Below are 20,002 nucleotides of genomic sequence, written 5' to 3'. Positions count from 1 at the left end.
CTAATGTAGTGATGCACATCTGGTCCTAATAGCTTTTGAATTAAATCATGTGAAGTCTGGTAGAAAGAGTGGTAGGCAGTTATTCAGCGTGTGTGTGTGTAACATGGTGCTCACTGAATGAAGAGACAACATTTACTGTTGCAGTGTGTAATGTCCTATTTGTGTTGCATTACTGAGTGAGTAGAGAGAACTGAAGATGTGCGTTTCCATACAGTTACTAAGTGATTGAGCAGGTGCACACAGGTGATCCTGGCTCCACTGCTGTGTGCACACAGTCGGCTTCACAATCCATGAGAGCCCAACTCCAGGGGGGCTTCAAGACACTCATGTCTGGTTTTGAACTATTTTTATGTGTTTGTTTTAGACATGTTTAGTAGAAGTAATCAACTGTTGAATATGGAGCATTTTCATAAAAGACAGAGCCAAAACGCTAATAACTACTGGATTTATTCATTAATAATAATAATTAATAATTAATATTATTATTAAACCCAGAATTACAAATATATGTGTAATATAGAGCAAGTGTGTAAAAGAACACATTTATTATCACAGTTCTGAATATGAAAAAGTATAAAATAAATAATAATAATAATAATAATAATAATAATAGTAATAATTTAAATCTAAATTTCATAATTCGAGTTTGAGTTTAGAAGTCTTTGTTGTGTGATATGATTGTTGCATTTCTGAAATTTCTCACAAATTTTGAATTTAATTTGGTAAATACACAGCTTTTTCGTACATTGTTTTAATTTAAGAAACTTTAATTCACATTCCTTTAACACCCAGACCAGGATAAAAAAGTCAAACTGTAATCAAAGAATTTCTGAATTTAATATCTGAAAATAAAATTCTGACTATTGCTACTATTGTTTCATTGGACTCCATTCTTGGAATTCTGACTTTTTAAATTCTCTTATTAGTTCTCACCTTAATCTAATAATCCTGAAAAATTACAAATCTGAGATATCTTCTTTTTGCCTCATAATTTCTTTGTTTAAGAAACATGCCTAAGGCCCCAATCCTGTCCCAGGTTCTGGGAAGTAAATTACATTTCTCTTAAATTTCTGACATTTTGAGAATTATAACTATCCCTGTTCACAATAGTTTTAAAGTTGTCATATTAAATTAAGTTAGAAATTTAATAAATGTAATATTTTTTATTTGATATTCCATATTCAAATTCCAGTAGTAGAAACAGAAAAAAATTGTCTCAAATAAAAAAGTTCGTCACATATGATTCTTAAATTAATGAATCAATTAATTTGAAACATTGTTTTCAATGCACGTTAGTTGTCACTTATAGAATTGCCAGTGTGAGCACTATCCTGGCAAAAATAACAAGGGCATTTTGGTATTAGAATTATTCGGAGCATGTTCCAGAGCAAACATCCAGCGCTTAGTGAAACATATCATACTTCAACAAGTCCTTTGGTGAAGCTTTTGCACAGTATTTCTTGAATTGCCTTGACATACTGTACATGTGGAAAATGGGCAAACAGCCACATTAAGTACCAGAGTCATTATAATGGAATAACTAGGTAGATCCTCCACATATCAATGTTTGATTTTCTTAGTATTACTGAAGTTATCCATAGTAAACACAGCTGCTTTATAGTTTACAGCCAGTTCAGATTGATACACTTAGAGTAGATGTTCCCAGTGACCATGGGCCATGTTAGTCTGTTGACATTCAACCTAATCACATAGTCTGTGACTTGAAATGCAGGACATGTTCTGAAGCTTTCAGTTATATCACATTTCCTACATCAGCAGATGAGGATACATTCCAAGGACAAGGGTTTACTTTAAAACCTCAACATTTAAGTTCAAATGTGTGAGAAACCCTTAAATGTTCTGAAGAAATGAAAAATAGTATGATGATGACACTACTTTCTTCAAACAATTATTACCAAAATGTATATGTTAAGTAACAAAACGACATGACCCAAGTCATAAATAATATATATATATACAAAAGAACACCAAGACAATGCTCACCTCCACAGGCTTGCACAATTATTATAATATTAAATTTAGAAGTATTACACATAATCTGATAATATTTAAAACCCAACAGTAAATGTTTGAAATCAGGTTTATTTCAAACAAGTGTTTTTTTAGAAAATAACTAGTGATAAGAAGTGTCATCAGAAAATCAATCAGTCCCACAACCTGTTCACTTGTTCTTTAGCTAGATTTCTTACCAGGGTTTGTTAAAATGTTCAAATATTTTTAATAACTAATAGAGGCATAAACACATAGAGGCATGAACATACCTCTACAACAACTGTAATAAAATATAACTTACTTTTGGACGATATTTAAAAAATACTAACTAGAAATATTATTAAAATAATAACCAAATAATTAAAATAATATCCATCTTATTATTTTTTAAATATGTGAATAAATCTGCACATAATAAGAATAAAGTAAGTAAATACATCTTTTTTTCTTAAATCTAAATAAAACATTCATGTACCATTTTTGTTTTGTACCATTTCATATATTCTTTTTTTGAATAACTCACTCATTTGTACTACTTTTCTTTTAGACAATTTACACCTAATTTCACAAATTTTATCTTAGCACAGATACTGGCTGTTGGCCACATACACGTTTCTAAAAATAAAGATGTCTGTGTGAATGACGCTATGATTCACAGGAAGAAGAATGCTGTTCTGTTCTTCTTCCTCTGAAGTTTGAGCTCACATCCTTATGTGTGACACTCTTTTGTTTTGTTCACTGACGTCGCAGTGCCCATTGCAACAGTGAAGCTTGCAGTGTTGCTTCAATCATCTCCCTCCTGCTGAGTTATTAGAGTTTCTCAGATTACACTGTGTGGCTATTCACCACTATTGCTAATTTATCACTTTGAAAATAACTGTTTAAAGAAAATACAGTAGTATCATTATCACACAATAGACAGTATAGTGATACCATTATGATTTTTATAAATAAAATTCTTAGAATTTGTAGAACCGTAAATGTTTAGAATTTTATTTCTTTAGAAGATTTGAAGCATAAATGTATTTGGCTATATTTGTCAACTGCCCATTTATGTTTATGTTGATATTCATAATGGCTCTGTCTGTCAGAGGACAGTCAGAACAGTTTTTTGAATTGGGTGGAATAAATATAATATCAAATTTAGGCTTGTTTTGAGCTCATTGGACTGTTTTCATCTAAATGCATGTGGGAGTGATGCACTGATATCTAATTATCCCATCTCTGTTTTTCTACAAGAACTGAGAGTTTTTAACAGATTGGTACCTCATGCTGATATTGCAATTATATACTATATAATTGCAATAGTCTAGTCAGCTAAACATACATGTTTTATTGGAGGAATTTGCTCCTTTTCAAAATCATTCTGACACCTGTTCATTTGTCCTTCCTTCTTTCCAACTTCAAGAACTAATTGTTCACATGCTGCCTAATATATCTCACACATTCAGAGGTGCTATTGTAAAAAAATGTATTTGGAATATAGATTTTATTCTTCTGAAGTATTATCAGGGTTAAAATTCTTGTTTTGATGTGTCATTTTATGCAGATAATACCTTTAGACCTAATTTTCAAATTCTTCACATTTACTGCCCACAAACATACACTGTGCTTCCTGATGTGTCTTACTTTGTTACAAAGACTTTGTAGTCTTTAGCTTATTTTAAACCTTTAGTTGTAAGGGGCCAAATGATGCTAGTTGGTATGTTACTATAGGGATTTGCATTTCCTGTCAATGTATTTTTGTTTTCTCCCAAATTTCTCTCCATCATCCATCAAGTGTTGTTCAGACAAGCATAGTCGAAGGTATTTCAAACAATGAATTAATTTCTGGTATGAGTATTAAGATCATAGTTTTGCTGAACAAGAAGCAAGAGGGAGGGAGGTAGATGGGATAACCCATATGGCAGCATGTTGTCCACTTGTCAGAGCTATTTATTTATCACTGTGTACTCTGATGTGTTGAACAGCATAAATGCTGATTGGTAAAAGTTGTGCACTGTATCTTTAAAAAGACAGTTTACCCAAAATGCAACGAAACATTCTTCTCCACTTATTCTCTCCACAACCTATGTGGTAGCTAGCCGTTAAGTTTTTGTTTTATTGTTTCTTAGTTTTGAGTTTAGTTTCTGAAATTCTACTCAAACCTCAACACAATTCAGGTAGAGCTGAATTGTTAATTAGTTTTAAATTAAAATTATACCATATTATATCAATTATGACAATAGATGTCCTCAGTTATAGTCAATACATAATTTTGAGAAGAACAGAGTGCAGGTATTTTTGTAGAACTTTACAGTCCCACAGAGAGTTATGAACACATAGACAGAAAATGGAAATAAGTAAACTGTGTAGAAATGTTTTACTGAATATGTTGATTGTAGAGTTAATTTTAAAAGTTACGTTAAAGTTCAATATTAAAGTTCAACCGACACTACAATCTGCACTCCAGCTCATATTCACATAAAAAAGTGTCATTTTTAAGCCAACCGTGGCTTGAGGTATAAAAGTCATCAGAATCTACTAGACAAATTGTAACTGTGTTATGGCTAACAGTGTTTGTGTTTACCAGTTTCTAACCTTTGGCTAAAGATTAGTGTGGACGAAAAACTCAAACGCACTTCAGGAAGACTTAACTACTTTGCATTGTGAGACTTTCTGGAAGATGCTGATCAGCAACCACCTTGGTAGTCAAGTAGAAGCAAAGTTAACCATGTTTCTCTTCAAAGAGTTTTGCTTTTATTCACAGAATGACATTTAGCAGCTGTCAACCCACAATATGTGGGTGGATTTCAGCATTGGTGGTATGTCTTTGTCTTAAAGGCTGCATGTTTCATTAAATGAGCTTATACACAACCTTGCCAGAGATAAATATTTGATAATGACCTGTAGTATTATACGTGTTATGTAGTCTTGATTTGGGTGTGTGCAGTTGTCATCTATATTTAAAAGGATTTTAAATCTAGTTAAAGTATAATTTAGCTTGATATAGTCAACTTTAATCATAAAATTCCCAAGAAAACTGTGGCCACTGGAAATGCTGTGTGGCTGATAACTTTGGAAAACCACTAGCCACAGTGATAACTTGGTGAGCAATAACCAGCAGAAAGTATGTTTTATGTAGAAAGACATTCAAATGAAACATACTGACAAAGAGAAGCCTAGTATGCCTCCATAAATCAGTCAAGTTTCAGTTTACATTCATATCTGAGCAATAAACTAGTCAGTTCATATCTGAATACAGGTGGCAAATTTGAAGGAATTCTCTCAAACAATTCCTGAAGATATTGCATTCACAAGAGTGAACTGAAGTGAGGTCACTGTGTCCTTGTTATTTGAACTTTGGCCATCAATATAAATCAGTTTGTAATTAATCCTGTTGGATATTTGAAGAATTTCACATTTCTTAAAATGTGTGTTAAGGCATAACTGTGATATCACATTCATAAGAATGCAATGGGTGAAAAGGAAAGAGGTCCTTTGAAGTCTAATCAGTTCATTCTTGATCCCAAGTGAAGGTTTGTGCCAAGTCTGAAGAAGTTCCCTTAAGAGGTTCCTTAGTGTTTACAAATTGGGATTGATGGACAACCTGAAAACATAATGCCTGAAAATAAATAAGATTTACATTTCTAATAAATACATTTTGGAATTAGATTTAAAATAAATGTAGAACATTCAAAAGCTGCTGTACATTCAAGATGTTATTTTAATAAACACAATTTCGATGTAAAACCTCAAATCAAAAACTAGAGTTTTTCCTCTCCACTGTTGCCTACGGCTTGCTCATGAAGGAATTGTTGGGTTTCCTCTATATATCTTTATAGACTTGACTTTATTCTGTAAAGTGATTTGAGATGACTTTGTTGTGAATTGGTGCTATATAAATAAAGTTGAATTGAATTGAATTGAATAGATACTAAAATTCAACATGTAAACATCTGGGACACCAACATAAAGCAATCAAGTCGGAATGAAGCTTAAAAGAAAGATCTATTCAAAAACATGATTCTGAAATTCGAATATTTCAGTGCATGATATTTAAACTTCAACACAGATTTTTTTTGTGATCGTGTTTTCACAAAATTGAGTGTGTTGTTGATGTAAGTGTTATGGTAAGAATTTGTTTTCAGAAGAAAATAAAATAAGCCAAGCATTAAATTACTTCATGCATTTCAAGGCAGTTTATAGTGAGCTAAATGCATGTCTTCGTTGATGTTGACAAAGCAGCAGAGTGTAAAACAACAAAGCGCTTTCATTGTGCGGTTAGGTGTCAAAGTGCAGCTGTAAAGGAGTTTGTGTTGCGGAGGAGCAGAGGGTGGGAGGTGGGGGGGCATCCTGTGAAACCAGCACAGGTGGTTGGGAGGGAGTTTGGTGGAGTGGTGGGAGGGATGTGGGCGTGGAAGTGCAGAAATGTGCCCACTTCCTGCACTGAGCCTTTGTGCTGTACTGTAAACTAGTAAGCTTACAACAAGATCAGCAGGATTTGCTGTCGGTGGCTTCTTGCCATTTCACAGCAGGCAGCCATAGGTGGAGTTCTGCATATGCACTTTAGTAGCTCACTGTGTCTACTACTACTCTTACGATGTTTTTTTGAGCCACAGCCCAGAAAAATGAATGAGAACAGGAACATGTTATTGTAATGAATTAAAAGCATGGTGAGTTTTCCCGAGTGGGTTTTCCATTTGCTGCTCACATAGCTGAGAAACAGTGTACACAGGCGTTTAGCTAAATGCATGTATAGATGCATTCCTGTATGTTAATTCCTTGATAATTTGTAGTTAATGAGCCTATAAAACACCTAATGCTGACAAGGCCTCTCAGGGCGTGTTCACAACCGACTGATCGGTAGAACTGCAGCCAAACTGTTGTGAGTTTACTCCAGTTGGTGTGGATCCGTTATTGAAAAAGAGCAATATGAATAGAAAGAAACCCAGTCTTCCTCCATGTTAACTGCAGTTTGGGTCATTAGGTGCATCAGCAGAATAATTATTGGTTTTCACATATTTCAGTTTTAACCAAAATCATTTTAAAAAAAACTGTAAAAATGTGTATTTTCAGATATACACAATACATACTTTGGGGAATTCAATCAGTAAACTGACTGTTCAGAGGCAGGTAAAAAAAAAAAGAATGAGAACATATCATCACATAGAGATTTATATGGAATCATTTTGTTAGGAAAAATATTTCCACATAATTTATTTTTTTTATTTTACTTTGTAAGTATTTTTCAGCAAATGCAATTTTTACCCCAAATCCCCTTCCTGACGCAACCCTCTCCAATTTGTACCAGGCTTCGACCAGCACTGCATCAGTTATTGAACAAAAAAGAAAAAATTCAACGATCTAGGTAGATTGGGGATATTGTGGTACAGTAAATTTGATGATAGCCCACCGATTAACAGGTTTTAGCCTTGACCTGAAATAGTTCTGTAGAAATGGTTCTCCTTGGGGGGTGTGGGGTGGGGGGGAGGGACCGTAGCTGATGCTGTCATTGGGTGAGAGGTGGTATACAGTCTGGACAGTTCAACAGTTTATCTCAGGACCACACTCAGACACAGACCACCATTCACACACACCTACTGTACAGGTAATTCAACAACACGAGCAGTGACACACACACACACACTCACACGCACTCAAACACCCCTATGAGTAGAATCACTAGTTGACCTGACTGCAGGTCTTTCAACTGTGGGAAGAAGCAGAATATTTCATTGTTAATATTATAATTGTTATTATAGTACAGCAAAATGAGAGGAGGTGGGAGGAACAAAACTTTTTTTATCTGATTGAACACAACTAGAGCAAGATGTTGTTTTCTGCTTTTCAACACCAGTGCTAATCTGACTTTCTCTATTCTGCGTCTCTGTACCACTGTTTTCTAACTCCTCAACTAACACAGGATCTTTCAAACTAAATGGACAGTGGCTGAGTGATAAAACGATAAGATAAAGATGCTAGAGAGAACCAAGGCATTCTTCTTATGAATGAGCAAAGAGTTGAATAGATGTATTGGATGATAAAACCATCTTGGCTTACGACATTCTTCCTCTCCTTATAATAAGGAGTGTGAAATGGACCTTCCATTAGGCTTATTTGTGCAAAATATTGTTATCACAGTGCAGAATAAAGTTTTATAGATAACAAACAAAAGAACAGATAATACACATCTCACCAGATATTTGATGAATTACAGAGACATTCTGAAATGTGACATATGACAACACAGAAGACAGAAGGAAATCCGATGAAATTAGCTCCCTTTCCTCCCAAGGACAGAGGAGAAACACTGAGAAAGGCGGCGCCTTAAAGACAGCAGTAGCAGGTGACAGTAGTTGTGACTGAATAAAAGGCATTAGATGGAAAACAGTAGCACTGACTCCTTTTCATCTCACTTACAGATTTTGTCTGGAAGGAGGGAAGCAATTTGGTCTCATCATGTTAAGCAAGTGCTGCTCATTCTGATAGCGATGATGTATATTCCTACAGCATGGTATACGAGTAGAGCATTTCTGGTGCTTGAAGCCAGCTATTGCATTTATCTTCTTCTCCAACACCACAGTGACACAGCCTCATCTATCACTCTCTCCTCTGCTGCATTTTCCTGTCCATGTCACAAGCATGCAGCTGAAGCAAAGGTTCAGGGGGGGCTGTGTGATTGTTACCAGTTGACAGAATATAAAGAGATTTTGCAATTGATTTGAATCTGAAAGTGAAAGGTTTCCTTAATCAGCAGCACAGGAAGAGACACAATGCTATTAGCCTCTTTACATGACAGTCAGGACTAAAGTGCATCAATGGATGGATTTAACTTGCGCTGTGTAGCTGTGATGAGAATCTCTGGTTAGTCTGTGCTACAAAAAACATCTACCAACCTTCTAGTTCTACCTATTTCCTTTGCTGTATTAATGACTGTTGAAGTCAGGATGAGGGAAGATTTGTGCCAGAAACTATTTCAGCTTATTTCTCAGCTGCACCATGGAGAGTTTTGTTAATTATAGATTTTAGCTCTAAAAGAAGGACAAACTATATGTGGGTGGGTAGAATCGTATTTTCTATTTCTTTTATTGAATGCAGGGATTAACTGTCCATTCAGTTGTAAATGTCTGGAAAACCGTTTTGGATGTGAGTTTTGACAGTTGGGTTTAGCAACAGCCTCTTTTACATGTTTCAAGAACAGTCTTTAATCTCTTTACTTTGACCATCTGTGGATATTCACAAAAGCAGCAAATGCTAAATTGCATTACATCAAATGTTTGATATTTTGCAGATTAAAATAAAAAATTATTGCTAAACTTGTGAGCACCAGTATGATGGAGATGTTTGGAGGGTATTAGTGTGAGCTACTATGAGGTACAACAGTTTGAATTATACAATATAATCCCTTATTGCAGTTCTACTTCGTGTAATCAAATTAGTCCTCTTTTTATTTTCTCGAGAGCTTCACCAGAAGATGGAGAAAACTTCATTAACAACTGAGCAAGTTCTGCACTGAAGCAGACTAGGAGATACCATAAAAATACAAGTGAATCTGGACTTAGGCAAATTAAAATGCTTTTTCCATTAATAAACTTTCTTTCTTGATTTTGGTTGTTGTTTTTATTAAGTTAAAGATAAAAACAAGTAAAGCTTAGTGGGGGCAGTAAATCTCCACTGAAGCTGAAAGTTAGGAGACAAATATAAGGAACATAAACAAAAAAAATTTGAAAAGGAGGAATAACTTTTCAAATATTCATGCTATGCTAATGGGAGACATTAGCAGTTTTCTCAGACTATATAAAAAAAAGCTTTGACAAAAATTTTCAGTTCTAGTCACAGAAGTTATTCCATTGCAATGATTTCAGAATCAACTGCTGTCTCTGTATCATGTTTTTTGGTGAGAATGGATGAGTAATTGTATGATAGGAGGGTTTGTCTTCACACTATAAGGACGTCCTCCCCATGCACCACCAACCTGCCAATCATCGATCTGACCTCACATCTTACCGACTTATCATGATGTAGATGTGTCCGTCTAACTTTACGCTGCTTGTGGATAAATGATCACTAATCACTATCAGAAGATGAAGGACAAGCCTGTAAGTAGCATTGATACCGTACATACTCTAGTTTTAGGTTTTAAATGTCAAAACATTCTTTTCTGTTGGCAGGAAGGCTGTTTTTATTTTTTCCTGTTGTGGTTAGACACTGTGAAGCTGAGACAAACATTTGTCACTGTGATGCGCCCAAACACAAATGCTGCTGATAGACTATTTACTTTTCTAATTTAAATGGCTCTATTTTTAAAGGTATTATACAATCCGATAAAAACAAGACTTGTTTACTTTTGCTCTAACATTGTTCATAGATTACTTTCCGCTTTGAAGAAACACTTTAGAGCAATAAATCCAACACATCTGAATTCAGATCACTCAATGGCTCTTGCTTTATAACGTATGTTCTCAAACAACGTGAGAAAATCACACTGTTTGAAACTAATAAAATCTTGACAACATACACATTTCCATTTATAACTTACTGTTGCAAAGGAAATAAAGCTTCCTTCTCTGACTTCCTTTGCAGGTGCTAGAATAGCGGCTGTAGTAGACTTAATATTCAATGATAATTAATCAACGCTCTTCTGTGTCGGTGTACTATTTAACAGGAGGTGTAAAATAACAATGGCAATTCAATGACAAAACAAAGAAACCCTAACATACTTAACATACTTGATGCTTTCCCTTCATTAATACATCCATACAAAATATCTTATTGAATCTAGGCACGCAAAAAAAAAAAAAAGAAACAAAACCCCAATGTGCCGTGTTGCTCACATATCTCTTCACAGCATCATGGCAGGTGTGTTTTAACTGTGTATAAAGTTAAAATTCTTATCCTGTCTTCTCATAATGGTGTTCAAGGAAACACAAAGGCATTATTTGACTTGGAGCTGTTAGTCACATAGCCACAGTTTGTGGCTTAGTGTAAGTACAGGAGTTAAAGCTGCTGTAGTAGGAATACAACTTGCCAGAGTGCTTACACCAGACCACGTGGAGCGCTGGCATCTGTGTCACACCCTGAGACCGGCTCAACGTGGATACTTTTACTTTTGGCGGCTGCTGCTCAGGCCTTGTTAGAGTCCTGGCCCTCCAACAGTAAAATATGCAGTAAAAATCCAGTAAACTGCACAGTGGGTCATCCTAGATGTTGAAAGTTGTAAATAAAGTAGAACATAGTATGACACACTAGTAGTTGACAAAGTTTACAAGAAAACGGTATGTCTAGTTTTATGTTGTTTAGGGTTTATTTTATTTTGCTAAATGGAATATGCACCGTTATGAGCATAGTCAGTATTTCTGTGATATATGTGTAAGGAGAATTCAAATTTCATTGTAACTTTAGTCTTTGGCTTACTCTTCCTATCATTCTGTCTCAAACATCCAGCTAAAAACGTGCTCAGCTTAATTGAATCTTTAAAGGTTACTGAAGAAACTTATGGCATAAATTGGCAATAAGGGAGACAAACTAGAGGAGAATTGTGTCTAAATTTTTTTTTCCTTTGTGTAGCATAGGAAAAAAAAGATGTTGCACATCAGAATATCTATTCTAAGACATTCCATGATTGGTTGACGATTTTTTTTGTCCATTTTCTAGAAAGATGTTTTTTCAAAACACAAAGTTTCAAAGTTTTTATAGGAATGAAACTGGAAAAAACATTTTTAAATGCTTTAAGCACATAAACATGTTTTTCTATGGAATGAATGACAACTGCCTCTGCAGTGACTCAGTCCTAGTAGCTTAAAATAAGGCTGAAAAAAAAAAATCACCCATCCAGTCAGTCCTTTAAATAGGAGCATCTACATCCAGAATAAGTGGAAATATCTTGTCACAATTCCTATGCCTAAATTTATTCTAAAATGAAATCAGGACTTGTCAGAGGTTTGTTAACTGGCTGCCCTCTGTGTCAGACTGAGGGTATCAGTACTGTGTGTTTTTTAGAGCAGGATTAATCCAAGCACATAGTTCACACATGGCCCAAGTGCTATTGCTTGTTGCCTGGCTTTGTGCAAGGCCTCTCTGAGGTATCTGCTCTCAACTGTACCAGTCTGTCTGCCTGTCTGCTTCCCATGATGCACCTCCCATCTCCAGCTTTGCAATCAATGAGGCCATTGTTCCTGTTACTCCAAGGCATGTTGCATGCACTTATGACACAGAATGGGAGAAATTATCCCCATTATATCGCTGGAATGTCTTTAAATTAGTCAGTTGTGTATGAATAAGTTATGACCCTTAGCAGACTGACTTACATATTCCTTCAGTAACAATTGTTACTTGTAAAATTACATGTTTTAAAGAAAGGGGAACAAAGTATTATAAAAGTTTGCAAAAACACAGAATTAGTTACTTTCCAGAACAAAAGCGACAACTTGTTTATACTAATTTCCTTCCTCGTTGAGCCATGTTTCATTTTTAGCCAAGCGTACCATAACCTGTTTCAGATGGCTTTTTAATCAAAATGTTTGTTGGACACTTTGCAAGAAAAAAAGTCACTTTCAGAACTTTTCTCCCCCTAATTCCTTTATTTTCTTGCTTAGCTTTGATTGATGTGCAGCAGAGTTGGAAAACCGTGCAGCTTTGTGGAGATTTTTCCAGCATGATGTAATGTTTTGATGGTCCTCAATATATGCAGTGACCAAAACAAAAGAAATATCCTCCCCCTGAAAAGGTGGACTTCTCTTTCTTCCCAGGCAGATCATTTATGCTTCATGTAGCACATGAGACCATTGAATCCCCAAAGCAGGATACTCTTTGCTTTTACACACAAGAACATTTAATTCTATCTGTTCTCAAGTTTCAGATCACATCAAATCCTAAAAGAATTGAGGCTTCCTGATGCTGTCGCTGCAGTGATGGAAGCTGATTTTAAAGCTCCAATGTCTGGATAAGATCTGAAGGAAAGAGTGGGCTTTAAGTGAACAAGTTTGTGTTTTTAGCTGTTCTGAATAGATACACTCAAGGATGAGGAGAAAACCCTGTTTTAGTCTCATAGTGAGGGTCAAGCTAATGTGAATGTTACAAAGAAAGTAACAGCGCATATATGCATCTTTCCATTTGTGTGTTAATTGTGTTGTACTTTAGTTTTTTACACTAAGCTATTGGAAAAGGCAGTTTGACGAAAAGCACAGAGCTTTATCAGTTGATGCTTGACCTCTTGTGAGGTGATCTTTCCTTTTTCTCTATTAAGCCAGACCGCAATCTTTATTAAGCACACAAATATAGTATGTTATCTAAGAACATACTGTAATATTGTGTATGTGTTTTGTATCTTCCATTAATATTTATTGGTAAATGATCTGCACTTTTATTGTGCTTTTCTACCTATTGGCACTCAAAGCAAGCTTTACACAGCTTGTCGTTCACCCATTTGCACTCACAATCACACACACACTAAGACATTGATGGGGGAGGTGCAACTAATATGAGGTGCAGTGTCTCGCTCCAGGACACTTTGACATGTGACCAGAGGAGCCAGGTATATATATATATATATATATATATATATATATATATATATATATATATATATATATATATGAGGTGTTCTAAATGACGTACTATTCATTTGGAAAGTGCCATTTGCTGAGCTAAGAGGTCTAGTGAGTGGACAGAGCAAGACTTAATCTCAGTGAGGGAAAAGCCCACAAGCTTGTCTGCTGCTGGATTTGTTTGGGTTGGTCATGATCCTCCATCCTGTCTGCTGCTGCTGTTTTGCTCAGATTTTTTTAGTTTTTTTTTCTGCTATGGAAGTGATGTGGGGCGGGGTAATGTGTGGGGAGCACAGGAATTCCCACTCACTTGGCTCATTCTGTATTTGCTCTACTCCCTCACCATGACTCCCCACCACACATGGAAAGAGGAATGTAAAACACTGTGCTCTTGGGCTGTGCTTGCCATTCTTTTCAACCACCAGGGACGTGGAGACACTGCATGATGTGGCAGCGAGGTTAGTAAGAAAAGAACTGCTACATTCATTTATCTGCCTGTCAGGGGCCCCTTTTTACTTTTATTTTTAGCCAAAATCCATCAGGGCTGACAAGCAAGGCAATTTGAGTCAAGTTGAAAGCAGGGCTCCAGGTTCCTTCCTCAATCTTCTCCTCCCCGCTTGGGAAAATGCTCCAGACAGCCCTGCTCTAGGCCTGGCTTTTGTTGAGTCATGAGATCATGTACACAGAAACACAGGAAGGGGGTGGGGGTGGGGGCTAGGGTGGGGGTTGGGGGGGGACTGACAGTGCAAGGGGCTGCCGGCTATATGAAGCAGGTGGGGCTGAGGCCAGGGTCAGCAGGGGAGCTAAAATCTGCTCAAAGGCCAGCACACAGCGAGAGGCTGCTGCTGCGAGCCTTGTATAAGGTAATGTCTAGTGAGCATGTTGGGGTGGGACATGTGCTCAGATTTATTTTAATACACTGCCCCTCTTGGCAGTGGGGGGAGGGATGGTGAGCCTGTAGGCTCATCCCAGGGCTACTGTTGCACAAGACAGGACTTTATAGATAAACCGCCACAGACGAATAAAAACAAACTAAAAAGAGGCAAGTTTCAGTCCAAGTTTGACCTTTTGATCTGCATGATTAAACTGGATTATTTTTCCATGAATGCAGTTTGTAGGACGGACTAGACTAGCTTCTCTGAAGGATGCATGTTTTGAGTTCATGGTCCTGCAGAAAGATCTGTATTTAGCGCGCCAGTCTGATATTTAGCACTGCAACAATAAAGTATGTGTAATGGCACAGAGAAAGCAGTTTGTTGTAGCTTCACACCTGGATCTGAATATGCATCATATTAAATATCGGATTCATATTTAAATGTTTTACATGATTAATTAGATGGTACTGTAACTAAGGTTTACCTTATAAATAAATTGTTTTTTTAATTATTTGTTATTAAATTTAGCATTTAGCATATAAAATAGAGAGAAGCAACAATTCCTTATTTTAGAGAATCTTTTTACCTATTTAATAATATTCTATTATCAATATGGTCATTGATCGTCAAAGCTTATTTTTACATCTGAATACATGAGAAAAACCTGGAAATTTATAGCATTGATATGTTGATAGTTTTTTCTGTCGGTTGATTGATAGATAATAATATATCACACCTGTTGATGATTAGCTGATTGGCATTCATTATGTGGAAAAGTTAAAAGAACTAAACTATGAAGAAGGCATAGCCAAAAGGTTCAATATTTCCCCCCACATAAACACATATGTGCTAGTTTGCACAAGATTTCTGCTGGAGTGTTTGAACTGCTCATATTTCTTTGTGTGGATGCTAACAGTTTTCTTTATTAAATGCTGTTGCAGCTATTGGATGAGTTGTCATGAAATCTAGCAGACATTTATGTGCCCTGCTGGATGTGTTGATATCACTTTGGTGATCCTCCACTTTTTCTTTTCCCCTTCTACACATCATCATGTCAAATGTTTTCATTTGGCCAAGACTTTCAGAACTAATACCTGCAAAACTAATACATCCACATCTGTGCTAATTAGTAATATGCACAGCTAAAATAGGGACCATAACAAACAATACTTTTAGCAAAACTATTAGCAGACCAGCACCATGATAGCATTCTGTAAGTTGCATTCACAGTAGTTCAAAGCTCTGTTGTGTTTAAGGAAAGCCAACAGTGGTTCTGCATATCTATAGACATATATAGACACAGAAGGAAAGTGTTGCTGTCAAGTGTCAATAATTGTGGTGTTCAGTGGGTTCAGATTGGCTGTAACATCCCTTTTAAGAAGACAAAATTATTTCTATTTGATATTTTGACATCCTCCCCCATCAATGACATGATTAGCTTTGTAAAAGACATCACGTTTTTTTTCTGGTATTTTCCGTTGTGAGGTTAAACCATTTAGAAGACATTCAGTGGGTTCAAAATTTTTTTATGGTCTATAAAAGCACCAACATGCTCTCAAGGCATTAAATTAGCACAGTCTGTCTTTGTGTGTTGGAAACAAGGCTGTACACTACAGTGGCAACCTAGTTCACCTCACCTTCAGCAGTTAAGGTCACAAAAGCGGAGAGTTAATGACCAAGCACACGGGGCAGTTTGAATGAGCCCTGCATTGTTTTTATAGATTCCATTATAGCCTTACTTGCCACCTATCTGAGCTGCCAAGAACCTGTATGCCCACGATCAGTGCATGTTTGACTTTTATCTCCACGAACTATACAGTTTGATGCTGTATTTTCATGGCTTCTCACTGTATAATATAGCTTCTGCATGCAGCGTAAATGTGCCTGTTGTGCAAACTGAGTAATGCAGTGGTCAGGCATTTTCAATAAACCTTAAGCCAACACAACGTTTTGTGGAGCAAGGCTGCAAATAGCAATTATGCTTAATTATTAAGTACTGTTTCTCACAATTTAGAATGTGTACCCACTGTCTGTTTGACACTGTCACACAAACTTAAAAAAAGGACTAAAATGCAACAACTTCAAAATCATCTGCAGTAATGTACTGTGTACTGATTTATGAATGAGCTATTGTATATGCAGTCATGGAAAGTAACAAAGTGCTTTATTTATGTACATTTATTACAAGTATTTTTAATTGTGGCTTCTTCGACTTTTACTCCATTAAATCTAAGAACAAATATCTTATATTTTCTACTCCACTACATTTCTAAAATTTCTAGCACTTTAGAAGCTCTGCCTGTAATGTAGTGTAGTCAGCAAAAAACTAACTTTAGTTTTTAAAAAACAGAATTGTATTTGATTTGATACCGGCAAATATAAAGCAGCAGTAGTTCAGAGAAAAGGAGAAAAGAAAATAAAAGAAAATGTCAACTACTTTTACTTTTAATACTTAAGCTAAAAAGAAAACCTTAAAAGTACATTTTAAATCATGCACTTTATTGTATTCTTTCAAGAGGAAATGTCAGTTTTCTACTTCTACTTTGAAATTTTTGGTTGTGTCTCTGTATATTTACTACATTTACTGTACAGCTTTTGATTCATCCATCACTGCAAGCATGCTAACAGCTAGAGTGACAGAGAAATTAGCATATTCCCAGCTGGAGGACAATCCTTATCCTACTGTCCTTGAGCAAGCAGCTGTCATTGGTGCCACACTCAGATCAGTTTGTGAATGAATGTAAAGCAACAGAGAGTAACCAGGTTACATTCAGCTGTCTTGGGAAAGCTGGTTTCCTAAAGCGAGATTCGGGATTAGAGAAATTTGTTTTTTTTTGCATTAGAATCACTTGGAGAATGCCAAAATGCCTGCTATGTATTCACATAACCAGGTTTGTAATCTGTCGGTGAAGATTCTCAGTCATCCAGGTTTAGTTATACAAAGATTGAATTGTGTCAACTGGACTTCTTTTCTTGGTTAGAAACATTTTTCTACTTATCCAAACAGCTTTATCAGTCTGAATAAACAGTGGCAAACAGTAGCAACCTAATTCAATTACTTGAGAAAGCTATAATTACCAAAATACTCTTGCAAGTAGCCACTATCTCATCAAGCATAACGTTTAACTTAACATTTTGACTTTATGCATTTTATCTTTTAACTAACCTTACCCTGACTTTTGTGTGCCTAATCCAAATTGTGTTTGTGCATATAATGAACCAAACCATGATGTTTTTACAAATTTATGAGAAGTCAACCATTTCAAAAGACATTGCACAACTTTTCTTAAAAATAGAGTAGTACCTTACTAATTTGGACAAGTAAAAAGAGCTTAGCAATATTAGCAATATTGTAACCAGATTCTGTGAAACGAACAGTTTGCCAATGTGAGTTTGAAACTTTTCTTAAACCTAAAATAGGGAAATATTAATTATTATTATTTCTTATAATTGATGTCTATACAGCAACCTTCAGAATGCCTTGATTATATATATTGTCCTGTCAGTATCTGATGTTATGTAGCATTTAGCCTTTATTGCCTGTGATGATAGGTCTCTGTGTGGGGTCCCAGCGCAGTTCTCAAAGCTTTTTACAGAGCCTTCAGCCAAGGAAGGCCTGATATGTAGAATGGGTTCCAAAGCTATGTCTGTGCTCAGTGCAGTTTACAGAGCTCAGCCTTGTTTCATCCCTTGAGTATGACATCACACACTTGCTAAGCTGCCAGGGAGCATTTCTCCCTTTGTTCAATGTCTGTTAAACAATGTAACCGACCACTGAGTTTTATCATCGCAGCTGCAAAATGCAACTTAAACTACGATCAGGTAGATCAATCAGGTAGTTCTTATTATAAAATATAAAGAATCCTGCTAAACTTGCTAATCAAGCAGAAATCATTACAATTCTGTGATATATAATGTGTGATCCTCACTGGAAAAACCTTTAGAAAATATGTGGAGAACTATGGAGCTACGTGATGCTTTAAAGCATTATTCAACTCTTGTGAAATGTCTTCCGGATGGGACACCAAATTTCCTATACTGACAGAGATGCCTTTTGCCTTATTACAAGTCAGTGCACCTTTAAAAATATTTTGAAGCAGTTTTTTTAATGTAAAAATTATATATATGGGGGATTAAGATTCGGAGCATTTTGTTTTATTGATGCCTGCAAATTCCTGCTGTATTGTTAAATCCATAGGTTGAAAGGATGCTATGAATAAAAAAGCTTTAGGAAATAGCTGTGGACCATGGGAACAGCAGACAAGAAAACAGAATACAGACAAAAGTGGGTTTTCTTTTCTGTAAATCAGAGTTTAATTACCTTGTGATCCAGACTGGTAAAAGGAGCCCACTGAAAAATGTCCCATAATATGGTGGAAGTTAAGGCCATTGTTCTGCCAGTTCATTTCTGTACCACGGCCCTGAAGCCGAGGACACATCACCAAGGAAACCATTATACAGGGCAATTGATGGTAGAACACTTTAGAAATCTCGTTGGAATATATTAGTTGCTGCAAAGGCCCCACTCTCTTCACCTTCAACCTCTCACCATTTTCTTGGAGCTTGTCTCCTTCATTTGCTGTTCTTAGGATTTCAGGCCTCAGCTCAGGAATCTTCAACCTATAGTCCATACTGGAATGTAAAAAAAAACCAGCTGCAGTCCAAAGACCTGCTAATAGTGTCGCTCCAGTGCCTCAGGATTCTCAATCTAGTACAAATGTTTTTTCTTTAGAAGTTAGTAAAAGTCGAGTTTTCATTCATTCATCAAGTTGGATGCAAACTTCTTCATTATTTTACTTTAACATTTTTGTATATATACTCCTCGACCATGTTTGTTACTTCTGATGTCAAGAGAAGATTTGTACTAGCTGACTACACATTAGTACAAGAATTTGCATTCCCCTTGGTAAAATAATTAAAAACTTTTATAATGACCATTTATTAATTAACAACATTAACACCACCTGGTGTATTTTTTACTTTATCAATTTTGTTTAATTTTGTTATTTTTTCAGTAACAATACAAGTTAAACATTTTTTAAAATAAGCAACTAATACCATATATTTAAACCCCGGATTTGGTTAGGGTTGAAATATCAGATTTTTAAGAATCCCCACTTGCCCCCTTTGGGGTGGTCTTTTTCCTACCTTCAGGCTTGGGTCCTCCTGGAAGCTGTTCTTAGCTGTTCCTAGGACTGTACTTTTCTGGACAGAAATCTCAGATGTTGTTCCTGGAATCTGCTGGAGCCCTTGCTATTTCTCAAGCTTCCTGTGCTGCTATCACTTGACATTGCTACATCACTACTGCCTTCTTCTTCTGTATGTCTGGTTGGTTGGCCATTCAATAACCATAACGTGGGGGCATTTTCCTGATGTGTTCATGGATCTTTGTTGTTTCTTCCTGGAACGTGGCTCTGACATGCAGCCTCTGTCCCAATGTCAATCCTTAGTAGTTTTACTTGAGTATGGACTTTGGCCACAGACTGCTCAGAGTGGCCATGCTGACCCTTACTGTTGTATATATGTATGTTTGATATACATTCTATAGCAGCAGTAATGATTTGAACTTTAGCACTGAGTAAATGA

At 36.1% G+C, this 20,002-nt stretch overlaps 1 protein-coding gene across 3 annotated transcripts in view; it reads left to right on the top strand.

The window, feature by feature from the left end:
- Positions 1–20,002, top strand: part of bach2b (BTB and CNC homology 1, basic leucine zipper transcription factor 2b) — an 87,698-nt gene that overhangs the window by 4,639 nt on the left and 63,057 nt on the right. The window contains exon 1 of one of the 3 annotated variants that reach the window (XM_067481898.1): positions 9,974–10,094. The exons of the other annotated variants lie outside the window; for them this stretch is intronic. Within the exon in view, the coding sequence (XP_067337999.1) occupies positions 10,056–10,094 (39 nt within the window). The 5' untranslated portion in view covers positions 9,974–10,055. Of the gene's footprint in view, positions 1–9,973; positions 10,095–20,002 lie in introns of those variants that run through there. 3 annotated transcript variants of the gene reach the window in all.

This window comes from Channa argus, chromosome 17, assembly GCF_033026475.1.
Source record: "Channa argus isolate prfri chromosome 17, Channa argus male v1.0, whole genome shotgun sequence".
Taxonomy (NCBI): Eukaryota; Metazoa; Chordata; class Actinopteri; order Anabantiformes; family Channidae; genus Channa; species Channa argus.
Note: the sequence above shows the minus strand (reverse complement) of the source record. Positions and strands in the feature narration are given on the sequence as shown.